The following is a 15559-nucleotide window of genomic DNA, read 5'->3' as shown; positions in this document are numbered from 1 at the left end:
TAAGTTCTGCGTAATGATGAATAATAGTGACCATCTTGCAGTGGCAAAATACCAGGACGGACAGTCATTAGCATGTTGATGTTTCAGCCCTGCGAGTCTTCAGCGAGCGCTCAGATCACACTCATCTTCAGACTCGGCCTTGATTTTGATCCCAACTACTAGACACCTGCGGAGCTTCATGACTGAATTTTGAACGTTACATTTTGAGCCTGGTGTTTTCAGTAAAGCTGCTCACCATAGTGACAGTCAGACAAAAGCACTTGTCAAACTACTCAGACTGTCTTTGTAGTAGTTCACACTTCAGTTGATGTCTCCAGGACCACATTTTGCCGTGACGACACACACACAGATTGCTAGACAGAATCACGAGGTGGATCTATCGCCAGTGGTAATCACAAAATAATAGATTAATGACTACTAGCACTCATTATGGGAAAGGTCACCATGCTGACAGACGTCATGTCTTGTTTAAGATTGTAAAAGCTGATGGGATTTCCACTGTGCTTTAAGGAAATCAATCAACCGAGCATTTGTGCTTTATTTAACTTTAAACTCAAGTGAAGAAACTGGAACAGGACATTAAGCTTGATAGCAAATGAAACCAGCTTTGATAGTCTATCCAACAATGCCGTTATTTAGCAGTAGTTTTGTAACAATAATGATATTTGAATTCACATTTGGATTCCGGTTTGCACCAGCCAGCTCTCACTTAGACACACACCCAGCTTAAGATGATAGCACTGCAAGTAAGAAAAAGGGATCCAAGACTTCTCCTGGCAGCACTTCCGCTAGGCATGTCTTAGATTTTCCGGAAAGGCTTTCAACACCCCCAGAGAAATTGATTTTCTATGTTGCGATAGTTTAGCTGCACCGAGCAATAGAAGCATCTTTGGCTTTTCCTGTTGAGAAAAAAACAGAAAAAGAGAGAAAAAAAACAGGAAACGTAAAGGCCGAGTGATACTTGTGGGGCTGTTGACAAAAACGCAGCAACAGCAGATGTTACCCTAAATGCGTTGCCGGCTACAGTTCGGCAGGGTTTGACCGTGAGTGTGCTTCACTTGATTTTGTTATTGTTGAACATCATCTAAAGCACTTTGCCCAAAGAGAAGCATTTGGTGGACTGAGAAAAAAATCTAGAAGAAACTCCAAAATCATGTACAGCAATATTAGAGCTTTTGCAAATAATTATAATGTCTGAAGGTCCTCGCAGGCATGGTAAAGACTGTGACTGTGCAACTTTTCATTCCGGCATGCGTGTTTATTTTCAGCTCAGATTTTGCATACAATACTCGCCTCTCCGATCTCGTTGTGCGTATGATTGAATGGATTCAGGCCCATCTGCATACGTTTGTCTCTTTGTGTGTGTGTGTGTGTGTGTGTGTGTGTGTGTGTGTGTGTGTGTGGTGGGGAGGGGGGGGGGGGTATCTGAAAAAGAAAACAAATCCTTTTATGTACAAACACATGCATCAGCCTGGCTATGCACACCTTGTTCTCAGACTCCTTCCTCTATGAATATAGAGGAAGGAATCTGAGCAGCATATTTCCAAATGTAAGGCTTTATTTTATGGCCTGTGCCACCTGGATTCCTTTTTGTTTAATGTGTAACCCCATTGGTACCAGCAAGCTTTCCTCATTTTATGAAATGTATCAACAAGCATGAATGTCTGATGGATTGCTGCAAAGTGGATTCACATGAAAGACGTTCGATAGACGAAGTGAGCGGCATTTGAAGGGAAAGGGTCGTGACGCACACACACACATATACCCATTCATGTATGCGTACCTAACAACTATGGTAGCTAATCCATCTCAGTAAGCTAAAATATGCTTATTTAAATCCTTCAGTCACAAATTCATTTCACACATTGAGGCACTGTAGTGATCAGTGGAGGAAAAAAATAGAAGCAAAGCACTCTTTTTCTCACCTCTCTGAACAACATTAAAGGGTGTGAATATCTAATCTGTTTGTCATCTGTTTCTCTCTCCCGCCTGTCATCCTTTCATTGTCATTTTCTTTTGTCTCCGCTCCTTTGGTTTTTTTTTTAACTCATCTTTTTTGCTTTTCTTGTCTATTCCTTCTTTCATGCCCATCACCGCCTTCACCTCTCAGGGATTGGCACCCAGGACGGCAGCGCAAAGAAGGAGGAGGACTTCAAGGGCAGGTCCCAGCGGCAAATTCAGTTCAACCCGGGACAGACCAGAGCCACGTGGCGTGTTCGGATACTGAATGATGGGAAGTACGAGCAGGCAGAAACCTTTCAAATTTTATTATCGGAGCCGGTGATGGGAGTGATAGAGTTCCCCGTCATGGCAACAGTTGAGATCTTGGATCCCAGTGATGGTCAGTCCTTCCCATATGCACCTTTTACCCTGCCTTCAACACGCACACACAAACACACACACACACACACACACACACACACACACACACACACACACACACACACACACACACACACACACACACACACACACACACACACACACATGTTTTATGTGACAATTATCAGCGGTGATGAGTGGTAAAATACATTTACTTAAGTAAGTCAGTTATTGCTCTCATAACTCGATTTTTCTGAGCGCTTTAGTGACTTGATAATTTGCAGACACATTATAGAATCACCTACTGAATTATGATGTAATATTGCACATATATTATCCTTGCTCACACCGTTTCAAGATGTTACAACAAGGCCCCTTTAATGCTTCCAACCTTAAGGTAATTCCTATGAATTCTAATGAACTAATGTCCAGAGGAGGCCAAATATTAACTATTCACAAATGATGCAGGTGGAGGATTATCTCATAAGAAGAGCACATGGCCTCTAGTCTTCTAGAAAAAAAGAGAAAAGCGTGTTGGATGTGTGAGAAGTAGGCAGATGAACTTAGTGACATTACCAGGAAAAGCATGATAATGGCCAGAGTTACTTCAGGTAAGCTAGCTCCTGACTGTGAAATGGAAGAGAACAAATCATGAACAAATAACAGGATATGGTTTTACAAAGTAAATTGTTGCAGCTTTTATTAATGTTCTAAGAGCTGTAATTAAGGATATTGCCAAATTTGGCCAAAGCATTAAATGAGGGACTAATTAGAATCACATGTTGACTTTGCAAAACACATTTTTGACCAGAACTGAAAAATCTATACTTTAATCTAACAATACTAAGTGCTTAATATCCTAAAAGTCAAAGGCCTCCTTCACTACAGCATCATCATTTTTGCCATTTGTCACATTTGTGACAGTTCGTTACAACTGCTTGAGCACTGACTTAGTGACACTTTGGTGCCCACCTTTGAAATGTGTTGATTTGTGCTGCTGGTTTGAAAATGTATGTACATATTTACCTCCCTGCAGCCTGATCAGCAACTTTATGTTCTGTTTTATTGGTCAAACAATAATGCACATGATACCTTTCATTTAGTTAAGTCTTCCCTACATATACAGGCATGTGATAAATTATATTACTGTGCTAAACTATCTAGCCAGTAGTAGTAGCCCCTTGTGTCTTCATTTTTTCTTTCATTTTTTGGCTTCCAAAGAGCTCAGATTTTTACCTGACCATTTTCCCAGGTATGTTTTTATATTTGTTTGTTAAGCCACTTAACATGAACTTATGAATCATAAAAATGAACTCAACGCGTGGGATTAATCACTTTTATGTTTACACATGATATGCAATTAATTAAGAAACTATTTTAAATTATATCCTTAGGCACTTTACTGGCAAGCGGTCGTAAAACATAATTTGTTCCCATCTGCCAACAATAACAGAGCTTGACAGGCAGAAAATGTTTTCTCCTCAACAAGGTGATTCCCAAAGAACTATTAGCCCAAAACGTGAAATCTTGACATGTTGTACAGTGTGTCCTTCAAAAAATCAGAGTAAACTAGACATGTGGAAGACAAAACAACAAGTGGCAGGCCTAGTGCAGGTCTACAGTATCTGAAAGTCATCTTTTTAAGAAATAGGGAAAAAATATATTGCTGACTGAGCCTCATCAGAAATGGGCTCAGTGTGAGGGTGGTTGTCAAGACGGCACTCTTAATGAAAAGGGGTAGCGCAAGAATTTTGCACATTACTATAAAGGTTGAAACTACATGAAATGGCACCAAGGACGTCTGGCAAAATGGCTACAGCAGCATAGCCACCGGACACCCTTACTACAGATTACTGCAGTTTTTCCTTTAATCTGTTACCTGTATTTATTATATGTGTTTGGACAGAAAAGGAAGAGGGGCAGAGGCATGCATCTACAGTCATTTTATTTGTCAGGCTCAGGAGAGACTCGGAGGCAGACCGTCACTAAGGTTCACAATTGTATTTACACGTAGACACCAGGTGCGGGTATATACAAGTGAGGGGGCACAGGAAGAGGGTCTCCGGGGAACACAGGCACGGGAAGGGAACGGCTATATACACAATCTACTGAAGCTCAGGCAGCTCGGGCTCCGGTCTTAGGTCACCGAACGGCGGTCCTCAGGCTGGCGAGAAATCTGGCACAGAGAGGAAAAGCAGGTAAGTAGTGACACGACAGAAACTCGGAAAAGGGCTCAGATAGGTGATGACACTGACGAGTGTTACACAATAATCCAGCGAGGAAGCACTCTCAGCAGCCGCCTTAAGAAGTGAGTGAGAGGATTGTTTGCAGGTGTCCGAGCCAGGGGCTGGAGCCGTCATGACTCCGCCCCGGTAGAGCGCAGTGCGCGGAAGGGGAGAGAGGGAGATGCAGCACAACAAAAACACTTGTAGCCATACAGAGTCAGCCGAGAAGGCACAGGGTCATGACAGTATTTCATTCTAGATCCAATTTGCTCTTCCTGCTAATCTGATGTGTGTCCTTTGTTTTCTCAACAGACAACACAACATGAAAGCTGAAAATGATTTATTTACTTCTATACATTGAGCTGCAGTAGAAAGAACTGAGACAACATTGTTTGTCATTACTGGTTAACTAAAATGTTATTTTATTCAGAAGGATGTACCCAGCATTACAAATTAAAATCAATTAAAACCACTGTGCATAGTGGAAATAATTCTTTTGTTAACCCAGATCGAAGAATAAGGCTGAATATTCACTGAAGTTTCTGCAATGCATAAAGCATAGCACAAAAATTCTCCTCTGCCACTCAAGTATTTCTTTACAGAAGGCTGAAAAATACATATGCCTGACACGCAGAATCAAGAACTGTCAATATAAGTATTTTCTAATATAAGGCCTTGTCAGGTCTGCCCTGAGGAAAGGAGCAGAAATACATATTTGTCATGATAGCCAGTGAAAAATAACTATAAGGATAATACTCATCTCTTAATGGTAGTAGTGTTTTTCATACCCAGTGGAAATACTGAGCACAATCTGTGCTTCTTAAAATCCAATAAGGCATAAAAAAAGAAGAATAATCACACCCTGACACACTCACACACACATCTACGCACACACAATGTCTTTCGCTTTCTTTCTTAAATAGGTTATAATCTGCCATTTTCACTCTCATAGTTCTTTGTGTCTTTTCCTGCAAATTGAAATGTTAATGGAATATTGAGTGGTGCGACAAACTGACTCCTCTGCTCCATCCAGACGAGATTTACTCTTCTTCTGCTTTTACTTTCATTTTTTTGCATGCATTACCCCCCTCCTCAGTGCAACTTCCAAGTAATTACAGTTGAGCACCAAAGATGGAAACGCTGAAGCGTCCATTATAGTGACATACTGCAGTTGCTCTCACCCCTCTCTCATTTGTTTTCTTGTCCTTTGTTTCTCAGTATCACTCCCCATGCCACATTTTCCCTCCTCAATCTATCCTCCCCAGTGGGTTAATTACGAAGTGTGTGGAGGGCAGGGGCTGGTTTGTTTTCCGTCTTCTCGGGGGACTGTCTAATGTGGCAGAGATGTGCCACTCTGTACTCTAATGGGTTAGTGAAGCTTTGGCTATGCCTGTGGTGTTAGCTGTACTCCAGCTTCTTTCTCTAATGATGAAAACGGGCTTTGTCTAGTCGTCTGGTTATCCCAGAGAGTCACTCCCCGGAGAACATGTCAGCTTGGCTAATATCAGCTTTAGAGGAGGAGAGAGGATCGTTAAGTAAAAGTGCTCCAAAATTAAGGAGTGGAGTTTGCGAACAAACTGCACTTGTCTGTGTCGATGCTTGGAGTTTTTCTCTGGTGTTTTAAGCAAGAACACATACTTTATAGAGATGTGTGAGTGTGCTTCTACTTTTTACCTGCTGTCTGCCCATGTGATTGCTACGATTTTATTCTTTATATATGTAATGCATACGCAATGATGACTAAAGATGAAGGGAAACGCCTGTTGTTGGACTGCATACTCTAAGCAGCAGCCACATTGCTACAGGTGGTCGTGTAGTTCTTGTGTTCTCATTAAGAACACAATACATCAGGACAACTTTTACTGCGTTTGCACCAGTGTCATTCTGCTAAACAAACAAGAACGCACTTGTGTTTTTGTGTGTCATCATGGACACTTGTCTCTAGTCGTAAACACAGAGCTTTCAAGCAAGGAGCTACATCTTCTTATGCTGGATTGTGTTTTGCTTATATTGTGCTATTAACTGCAGGTTTTTAGGGGCTCATTTGTTATACATGTGCATCTCCATTTTGTCCATGACCAGCATTGCAAGGTGGTAATGAGTAAAGTGCACATTTATCACAACGCAGTCAAACAGCAGCAACAAGGAAAATATCCCAGCATCCACAGAATATTTATGAAATTATCAATAATGGAGAGGTTCAAGGCATAGGAAGAAAAGAAAAGCTGGAGTAAAAGAAAACAAAAGCAGTTTTTATTTTATTTGGTGAAACAATAGCAAAATCAGGTGCAAGTATTCGCTGTTTTAACACCCAGCATAAAAGCCTGTGTTTATGTTCCAATCCCCATGAATGATTTAAAAAAAGACTGTGGGTTTTCCTCCAGGAGGTGAACTTGACCCACTTGGCTGAAAATGTGCTTTTCCAAACCGTAGGTGGATTTAGAGGCAATAGAAGAGTGCGAGGAGGAGACTAAGTGTACAGTACGTGTGTGGAAAGAGGGAAGAAAATCAGGTTGTAACGTTACTCGTGTGTGTGGAATAGGTAAGCGGTGGACCTCAGTCTCCTTGTATGAGTCCCCGGGGAGTGACAGATTGTGGACAGGAACAGAATGAAAAAAAGTCGGAGAGGTGGAAGAAGACTGTGAGAACAATTTAGCGACTTATCGTAAGATAAAAGAAATGTTCGACCTCCTCCCCCCGCTGTGTGTAAGATTGTCTTATGTTGATGACTTCATCCCAAACAGCCAGCTCAGGTTGCTGATCTCTCTTTACGCCGGGCATTGAGTCAGATATAAATCTGTTTCACGCGCCAGTCCTCGCCTTTGTAATTGAAGTTTTCGTCAGTGTTTTTCACCTCCCATCATTCAGTCATCGATTCTTTCAGAGAGCGCACGAAACAAAGGCACGCGAAGAACTGGGACGAGCTGAAGCTTCGGCCACTCTGTTAGCATTTTTATTGGTCCCAGTGCGTCTGTGGAAAATAGCCTCCAAAATTTATTGTTTCTATAATGCCAGTAAGTTCTGTGCTTTGATAGATGATGCTTTCACTAGCTCAAAGTTTCTCCCTCAATCACAAACTCCAGTCAGAGACGGAGAGAAAGGCGGGGAAGAAAATATGAGAGAGATGATTGACCCCTCTGAGTATGGAGCTGTAGATGGGTGAAACTCCCAGCTGATTGACTCTGTGGTATAAATACAGATTCTTGCCTGTGTAATTGTCCGCGATACGTGAGACAAGAAGAAAAACTTCCAAAGCGGTCTCTTTGAAGAGCCCGTCTGGTTACACCAAACCAAAAGACCGATGGAGAGTTATTCTCGAATATGAATAAGCACACTGCAGGACCACCACTTCAATGGAATAAAAAAAAAAATGAAAGGAAAATGTCAGCTGCAGCTCGCTAATGCAGAACCAGAACAAAAGCCTGTATTAGTCCTTGATGGCCTAATGCACTGTGGATTTTTGCAGATTGTTATACATATCATTACCCTTTTCTTTTTTTCCCTGACTGTCTCGTTTTCTCTTTTCCCCTTCCAAACAGAGTCGACTGTATTTTTCCCTGAACAGATCCGCTCAGTAGAGGAAGATGTTGGAGAGCTTTTCATCCCAGTGCACCGCAGTGGAGACATCAGCGAGGAGCTCATGGTGGTCTGCTACACACAGCAGGGTACAGGCTGGCCTTTTTTCACCTCATCTAACCCATTTCCCCCCCTGTATACGTTGCAATCCTGCCATATTTGCAGACAGTGATCGCACCACTTGGTTAACGGTATAAAAAGCTGGGTCTGATTTACATTCGTTATATTCACCTGTATAATGAAGTCTCAGATGTCCTTACTTCAAATTACAAAACAAATAGATCATGTAATTGTTAAAACCTAAAAAGTGAGGCATGTTTCAGTCTTGTGATATATGCGTCTGGATGACAGGCGATGTCTTTGTTATATTGATGTGTAGGTGGAGTGTCGGGTGCAGCTTTTTTCCTCACCTATGCAGTTTGACAGTACCCGTTAAATCTGTTTAAAGTCAAGTCAGCTCTCTGGAAAAGAAGCTGTTTACACGCCATTTGCATTTTCACAAATCACATGTTAGCAGCCTAAGCACAGCAGGATCACACTTAGCTGTTAAGTTTTGCAAGAATTCTTGATTCCTTACATGCTCCACAACATCCGCTTCCCCTTTAATAATTCAGCCATACTATTTTTTTGCTTTCCACGGTTAATGAAAAATGAAAGATTTCTAACAAATTTGCCAGAACTTGATGGAAATTTACTTCTGTGCTCCTTGCCATACACCGACAGACCTAATGGACTTGCTGCAATTAAAAGTCAAAGTTTAGCTATGCTGAAAATCTGAATCTTATGAAATTCAAATACAGATTTGTAGCACTGAGATACACAACATATTCATATTTTCTTCATTTCATTATTTTCATATTTATTTTTATGCTCTTAATCCAAGTTCTTATACACACCTCAAAAAAATTAAAGGAACTATTTTTAATCAGAGAATATCATCTGGTCAGTTAAGTAGCACAGACAGTTGTTAATTAGTTTCAGCTACTTTGGTGTTAATGACATGAACAGTAGGTGCAGTGTCCAACTCATCCAGGGTGAGGGTTTATCAGAAGGTTTGCACAGGCTCAAGAGCATGGAGGAGATTACAGGAGACAAGCAGTTACTATAGGAGAGCTGGACACGGTTGTAGAAGGTCCTTAACCCATCAGCAGGACCAGTATCTGCTCCTCTGTACAAGGACAAACAGGAAGAGCACTGCCATCCTGTTCCCGTTAGGTCACACTAATGACCTCCAGCAGGCCACTGGTGTGAATGTCTCTCATCAGAAATAGACTTCATGAGGATGGCCTGAAGGCTCGACATCTTTTAGTGGGCCCTGTGCTCGCTGCCTGACACCTTGAAGGTGATTGGTATTTGCCAAAGAACCCCAAAATTGGTAGGACCACCACGGACATCCTGTGGTTTTCATGGATGAGGGCAGGTTCACCCTAAGCACATGTGACAGATGTGAAAGGCTCTGGAGAAGACGCAGAGAACATTATGCTGCTTGTAACATCGTTCACCAATGGAGAGACGAACAAACCGTGAAACCATTGTTAGACCCTACGCTGGTGCAGTGAGTGGCCCCCACCCTCAGCTGACATAAATCCAGTAAAACACCTCTAGGACATCATTTTAAGTCCTTGTGATGCTGTTATGTTGCACCTCAGACTGTCCAGGATGCCTTGGTCCAGATCTGGGATGAGACCCTCCAGGACACCTGGCGTCATCTAATTAGGAGCATTCACCGACATTGTCAGTCAAGAATACAAGAACGTGGGGGCCATACAAACTACGGAGTGTCTTAAGTTGCTGCAATGGAATTTCGGCAAAATGGAAAAGCCTGTTGCATCATTTTTTCACTTTGATTGAATCCTCTGTAGGTTAATACATTTCATTTCCGTTAGACAATCCATTCATTTCTTACACATTACCCAGTCCATATCCATATTATTATTTAGCATGATTTTTTCCCACAGAGATCTGTTGCGTTTTCAAACTGTTCCTTTAATTTTTTTTGTGAACACTGTATTAAAAGATTTGTATCAATAACACATCTTCTTTGTACAGAGGATACCATTTATGGTCTTTTCATTAGGTCTTTTCAATCATATTTTATTCTTTTTATGCTTTTGTGCATCGTACTCACCATTCTTGTTGCTGGTCTTTCTAAAGGTTCGGCCTCAGGAACCATTCCCACCACTGTCCTCTCTTACTCGGACTACATCTCCCGTCCTGAGGAACACAGCAGCCTCCTTCGCTTCAACAAAGGTGACAGGGAGAAGCTGTGCCGCGTGGTGATCATAGACGACTCCCTGTACGAGGGAGAGGAGAGCTTCAACGTTACTCTGTCACTGCCTGTGGGAGGACGTCTGGGAATGCACTACCCCACCACCAAAGTTAACATCTTGGAAGATACGGATGATGGTAATGCATTCTAATAATAGCTTTCTAACTTTATCTTTTTCAGGTGATCATTTCTAGAAGTTCTAAGAGCTTCATAGAGAAAACTTCAAAATCTATTTGTGGTCAAACCATTTTGCTGCCAGATGTGATGTACCGTAACCTGAATCACAGCGGCTGTGGCGAACTTTGCAAAAGGTTCTTGTCTCACTCCAGAGATTTAGAAGATTTGATTTATTTCAGCTTGGCTTTAATGTTAAAGCACACGTGCTTATATGCACTCTTTCAAACAAGTGCATGGATTTCTGTTGTTTTGAATTTTCTTCAGAGCCCTCATATCACAGAATTTCTCTTAATTATGCTTGTTTCACAGACTTAGCGGGTGTTAAGGCATGCAGGATTAGAGTGCTGAAATAGACCCTGCACTCACAGCAGACAGATGGAATCAAACTCCTGTCACGCTGCTATTCTGACAATTTTTAATTACAGTCGAGAAGCGAGCACAAGTCCGGTGGGACTGCATTATCACACGTGTCCCTTGTCTGCTTTCATCCAGTTACAGCATCGCATGGACCAAAGTAGATTAAATATTCCGAAAGCAAGAGAAATGTGTAGATGATTTATCTGGGGACTGGCATGCCTGCTGGGAAATACCTATTGCAATCTGTATGCATTCTCCACCATCTCACTATTCTGCATTGATTTACTTTAGAGACTTCACGGTGACAGAATGATGTCTGTGCTCTGGATTTTTTTGCTAAATGCCACCAAATCGATTAAAAAGTGAAAGTCGGTAAAAGTCACAATTTTTGTATCTCTTTTGGAGATAAGGCTGTAATGTCTATAATGAATTTGGGTCAAATACCAGTGATGTAACAAAGGCCATAAAGACAGTCTTCATTCCCTTTATGCACAACGTGGTTCTCAGCTTACATGCTTGTTGTTCAGACACCCATTTGTCATCTATCTGGACAAATACAGGCTGGCAGATTTAAAGCAGCAGAGTAAGAGCCAACGTTTTAGGACAAAGGAAAAAGTCAAATCAAAAAAATTGTAAGATATATAATCAAGCTGAGAACACATCCTTACTCATTTTCTGTAATTTGTGGCAAGGCTCTTTATTGGGTTTAAGATTAAAATGTAGAAAAATGAAGTCTTATTTTACAGACATTTTATAATCTTGCTTTCCTTTTAGTCTTTCATTTTGTCATGAACTGTTTGTATCACAGAGGCCTCATCATGCTACTGCCAAACAGCAGCCTGGGATAAATAAAACAATGACGACTTACAACTGAGAACTCATTTAGGGATACAAACAATTGTGCCAAATTGACTGACTGTGCATATGTGCAGGGAGGCATCTGGGGGCTAGTTAACAAGAAACATGACACATGGTCTGATTGGTAGTAAATTGTCAGAAGACTTCAGACTTGGTGCTGAGTTCAAAGGAATGGAAATGTGTTTGTAAGAGCCCAACTCCAGTGAGAGATTATGTGTCATTTTTAGCCTCCCAGAGGATAATACGCTGTCTGACAGTGTTCTAATACCTGCACCCAGGCAGTCAAACTGCAGCCTCATTTTCTTTAGTGCAACCTCCAATTGGCCAGGAAAATAGTGAAACAAGAGTTTGCAGCATGTGTTTACTTGTGTCACATGGTTCCTTGCATCTGCATGGATGTTTATGTGTGAAGGTAAGGTAAGGTAAATGGTGAGAAAAGCACTTAAAGAACACTTAAGTGTGACTGGTAGTCCTCTCTCTAGCCCCATTTTTCCTTCCCTCAGGTTAGAGTCAAGTTCACCTGGCTGCTCTCCTTCCATCTATTTATCCACTATACTTCTCTCTCTCTCTCTCTCACACACACACACACACACACACACACACACACACACACACACACACACACACACACACACACACACACACACACACACACACACACAGGGTTTTCTCACTTCATCTGAGAAAAAAAGTCCCAGAGATATCTGCTTGATTTAGTACTTTATCAGATTAAACTCTACAGTACCTGTCGCCCTGAGTGTTGCGCTCTGCATGGATGCACATTTTGACTCAAAGTGAGTGTTGTCATCTCCTTGTACCCTGCCAAGGAGAGACGAACGCGCAGACTTTTCGGATGGGTGCATATGGCCACAGCTGAGTTTGTAGAATTGTAGATTAGCTCTGAGTATCTCTTGGAAACCCAGGCCTTCATTTCAATATTAGGGCAGCCTGAGTGTTGGTCACACCAAAGCTGCAGAATACCTCTGGCTATTTTGTACGCCCTGACTGGGGTGAAACAGTCGGGTTACTTTGCATTTCAGAAGGTGAACTTAGAACAGAACTTAGAACTTAGAGAGTTTTTGTTTGTGCTGCTATCAGCAATACTATTTTTCTACAGTATAAGTCTTCAACTACCCATTATTTCTTAATTTTTTTTATATGAAATATGACCACTGAAATTCAGTTTGCATGTTTACTGAAATGTGCCAACATGCACAAAGGAGCAGATACTGGTCCTGCAGTTGGGCTAACAACCTTCTATTGGTCCGTCCAGCTATCCCACAATAACTGTTCATCCACTGGACTCTCCTCCATGGCCATCTGGCAACAGCACGTATTGATGTGCCATCCTGGATGAATTGGACTACCTGTGCAACCTCTGTAGGGTCCAGGTGTCATCTTATGCCAACAGAAGTGACCCAGCCAAATGCAAAACTAATGAAAAAAAAAAACATTCAAAATAGATGAGAAGGGGGAAAAAATATCAGTGACTTCCACCTGTAAAACCACTCCTGTTTTGGGGGTTGTCTCATTGTTGCCCCTCTAGTACAGCTGCTAAAGCTGATTAACCTCCTCTGCTGTTTAGCTTACAGCACTGTTTTAATCAATATCCCAAAAGTTTAATTGACTTGATGCTATATTCTGATTAATAAGTGTTCCTTTAATTTCTTCGAGCAGTCTGTGTGTGATGGGGTTTGGTCCAAGTTTTGATGGTCTAGGAGGAGAAAAAAGAACAAAAAAACCCAAAAACCAACAGATTTCACAGGTGCCACTGTAGAAAACCTGGAGGAGTAGGTGAAGGCTGCTGAAGGGGCATGGGTTCAAATGTGAGCCAGCCTGTTCCCTGTGTGTCACGATACCCTGTTTTAAGCCCTTTCCACTATTCTAGCTGATAAAAGCTAAATGCCAACAAAAAGACAAAGGTTTGTTTATTATAGTTAGATATGACCTACCTTCTTAATCATTCCACGATTCGATATGACGTTTATTACCTAAAAGCCTCCATACCAAGTGAAATACTGCATACAGACAGTTTGTATTAGCGAGCCTCCTGCAAAAAAGGGCCCATTCTTTACAGGACAGCTGAGAATGTACTATAAACTGCATTTAAAGGTGCAGTGACACACAAATGGCTACAGACACCCACACACTGGTAATTATCATAATTTGGCTTTACACCTTCCCCACACACTTCAGAGTGCTAAACCACAGGCGTTGTCCCAGAGGGGAGAGAGAATTCATTTCTCATTCATCAGTCATCACTCACCTCCCTCTTGTGGTGTCACGCAGAGGGGAGCGCAGTCAAGACATGTGTGAATACAGACATGTTTATTAGCATCTTAGCAGAAGTGTCCTCGCTGAGCACAGAAGGAACTGGAGCCAGATTGCTTGCATTTAGTGTTTAAAGATAAGCTACACGTCCACACTCTTACAAGCCCCTTGTTTATCAGTGTTTACGGTCAGACGTTTTTATCCATGTGTTTTTCCTACCTACGCAGTCTGTTACTTTGCTTTTACTCTGCCTTTGTGCAAATACACACATTCTGTTTGCAGTGATGCATCTGTTAGATAACAGTGAGTGTGTAGGAAGAAAAGGTAAATGAGAAAGACAGATGCATTGAGGAAAGAAGTCTTTGGATGGGGCGAGAGAGGGCACAGGCTGCACTTGATGTGCAATACTCGCTGGATGTTATTACCCTGAGCTGTCACTTGTTATGTGAAGCTGGCAGTCAACATGCAACTGCAGATTTTTTTTTTTCTCGGTCCCTTTGTTAAGTACTCCACTTAGCTTTTGTTATGTGGCCTAGTTAAAGTATATAAATAAAATATGAAAGTTCATATATCAGTAGAGTAATATTCAGAATAAAAAAAAAATCTCTGGCTTGTTAAGTATTTGATCGAGACACGAAAACACAATAACACACGTGCTATTTTTGGATTATATGCCGGAATATAAGAAACAGGCCAGTTTAAAATGGAGACAGAAGAACTTTTATTCTGTCACTTTTTATGACTCAACGCGGGTGCGAGGGAAAGGGGTGGGGGCGGTTTGTGAGAGATGAAACTGTCAAATACACACTGGACTGCCTCCACTTTGCTGCCTCAGGAAACAATCCTAGTTCAAACAAGCCTTTGAGCAGTCTGGGGGGCCGCATTCTCTTTGTCTCTCCATCTCACTACTTTACAGTCAGGGAAACAGACTCACACATACACACAGGCTTTGTTTCAGTGTTAACAGCATCCATATTTGTTAAAAGTACTTAATTACTCTGTCAGGAGAAACAATTAAAATAAAGAAATGTGTGGATTTAAGGCCGATAGATGTTGAAAGGTCACACTCCCCTGCAGTTTAGCTTCAGACTAATGGCCTGCCGCTTTTTGACCGTTCTGTCCAGCTACTGGCTATACAAATGAATCATGCCAGGCTGCAAGTGGCTGCTGGAGATCTATACAGATCTATAGATTAGTACCACTGCTGATTTAGCTCATATATGCTACGTCAGCTGTCAAGTTAAAGTATGAAGAAAAAATGTGTGCTGACCTTAAAAGTCCCCAAATACTGAATATCTCAGAGTGTTAATATTTAAAGAAAATAATGAGTCAACTAATACATTTAACCTCCTCAGATCCAAACTCTTCCACGGCATGCATTTTTAATTTCTCTTTGATACTTGGGCATATTGGGGCCAAATGAATGTAAAAACAAAGAATTACCAGATTTTTTCTTTACCTTATTTTTGTTTTTAAGAACAATAAGAGCCACATATGAGGATAT

At 41.4% G+C, this 15559-nt stretch overlaps 1 protein-coding gene across 1 annotated transcript in view; it reads left to right on the top strand.

Moving 5' to 3' along the window:
* The window catches only part of frem2a (FRAS1 related extracellular matrix 2a), a 69340-nt gene that overhangs the window by 37750 nt on the left and 16031 nt on the right, over positions 1–15559 (top strand). Inside the window, exons 4-6 of the mRNA XM_026181444.1 lie at positions 2111–2341; positions 8087–8212; positions 10278–10529. Coding sequence (XP_026037229.1) covers positions 2111–2341; positions 8087–8212; positions 10278–10529 — 609 coding nt within the window. The remainder of the gene's footprint in view (positions 1–2110; positions 2342–8086; positions 8213–10277; positions 10530–15559) is intronic.

This window comes from Astatotilapia calliptera, chromosome 10 (genome assembly GCF_900246225.1).
Source record: "Astatotilapia calliptera chromosome 10, fAstCal1.2, whole genome shotgun sequence".
NCBI classification, from domain to species: Eukaryota; Metazoa; Chordata; class Actinopteri; order Cichliformes; family Cichlidae; genus Astatotilapia; species Astatotilapia calliptera.
Note: the sequence above shows the minus strand (reverse complement) of the source record. Positions and strands in the feature narration are given on the sequence as shown.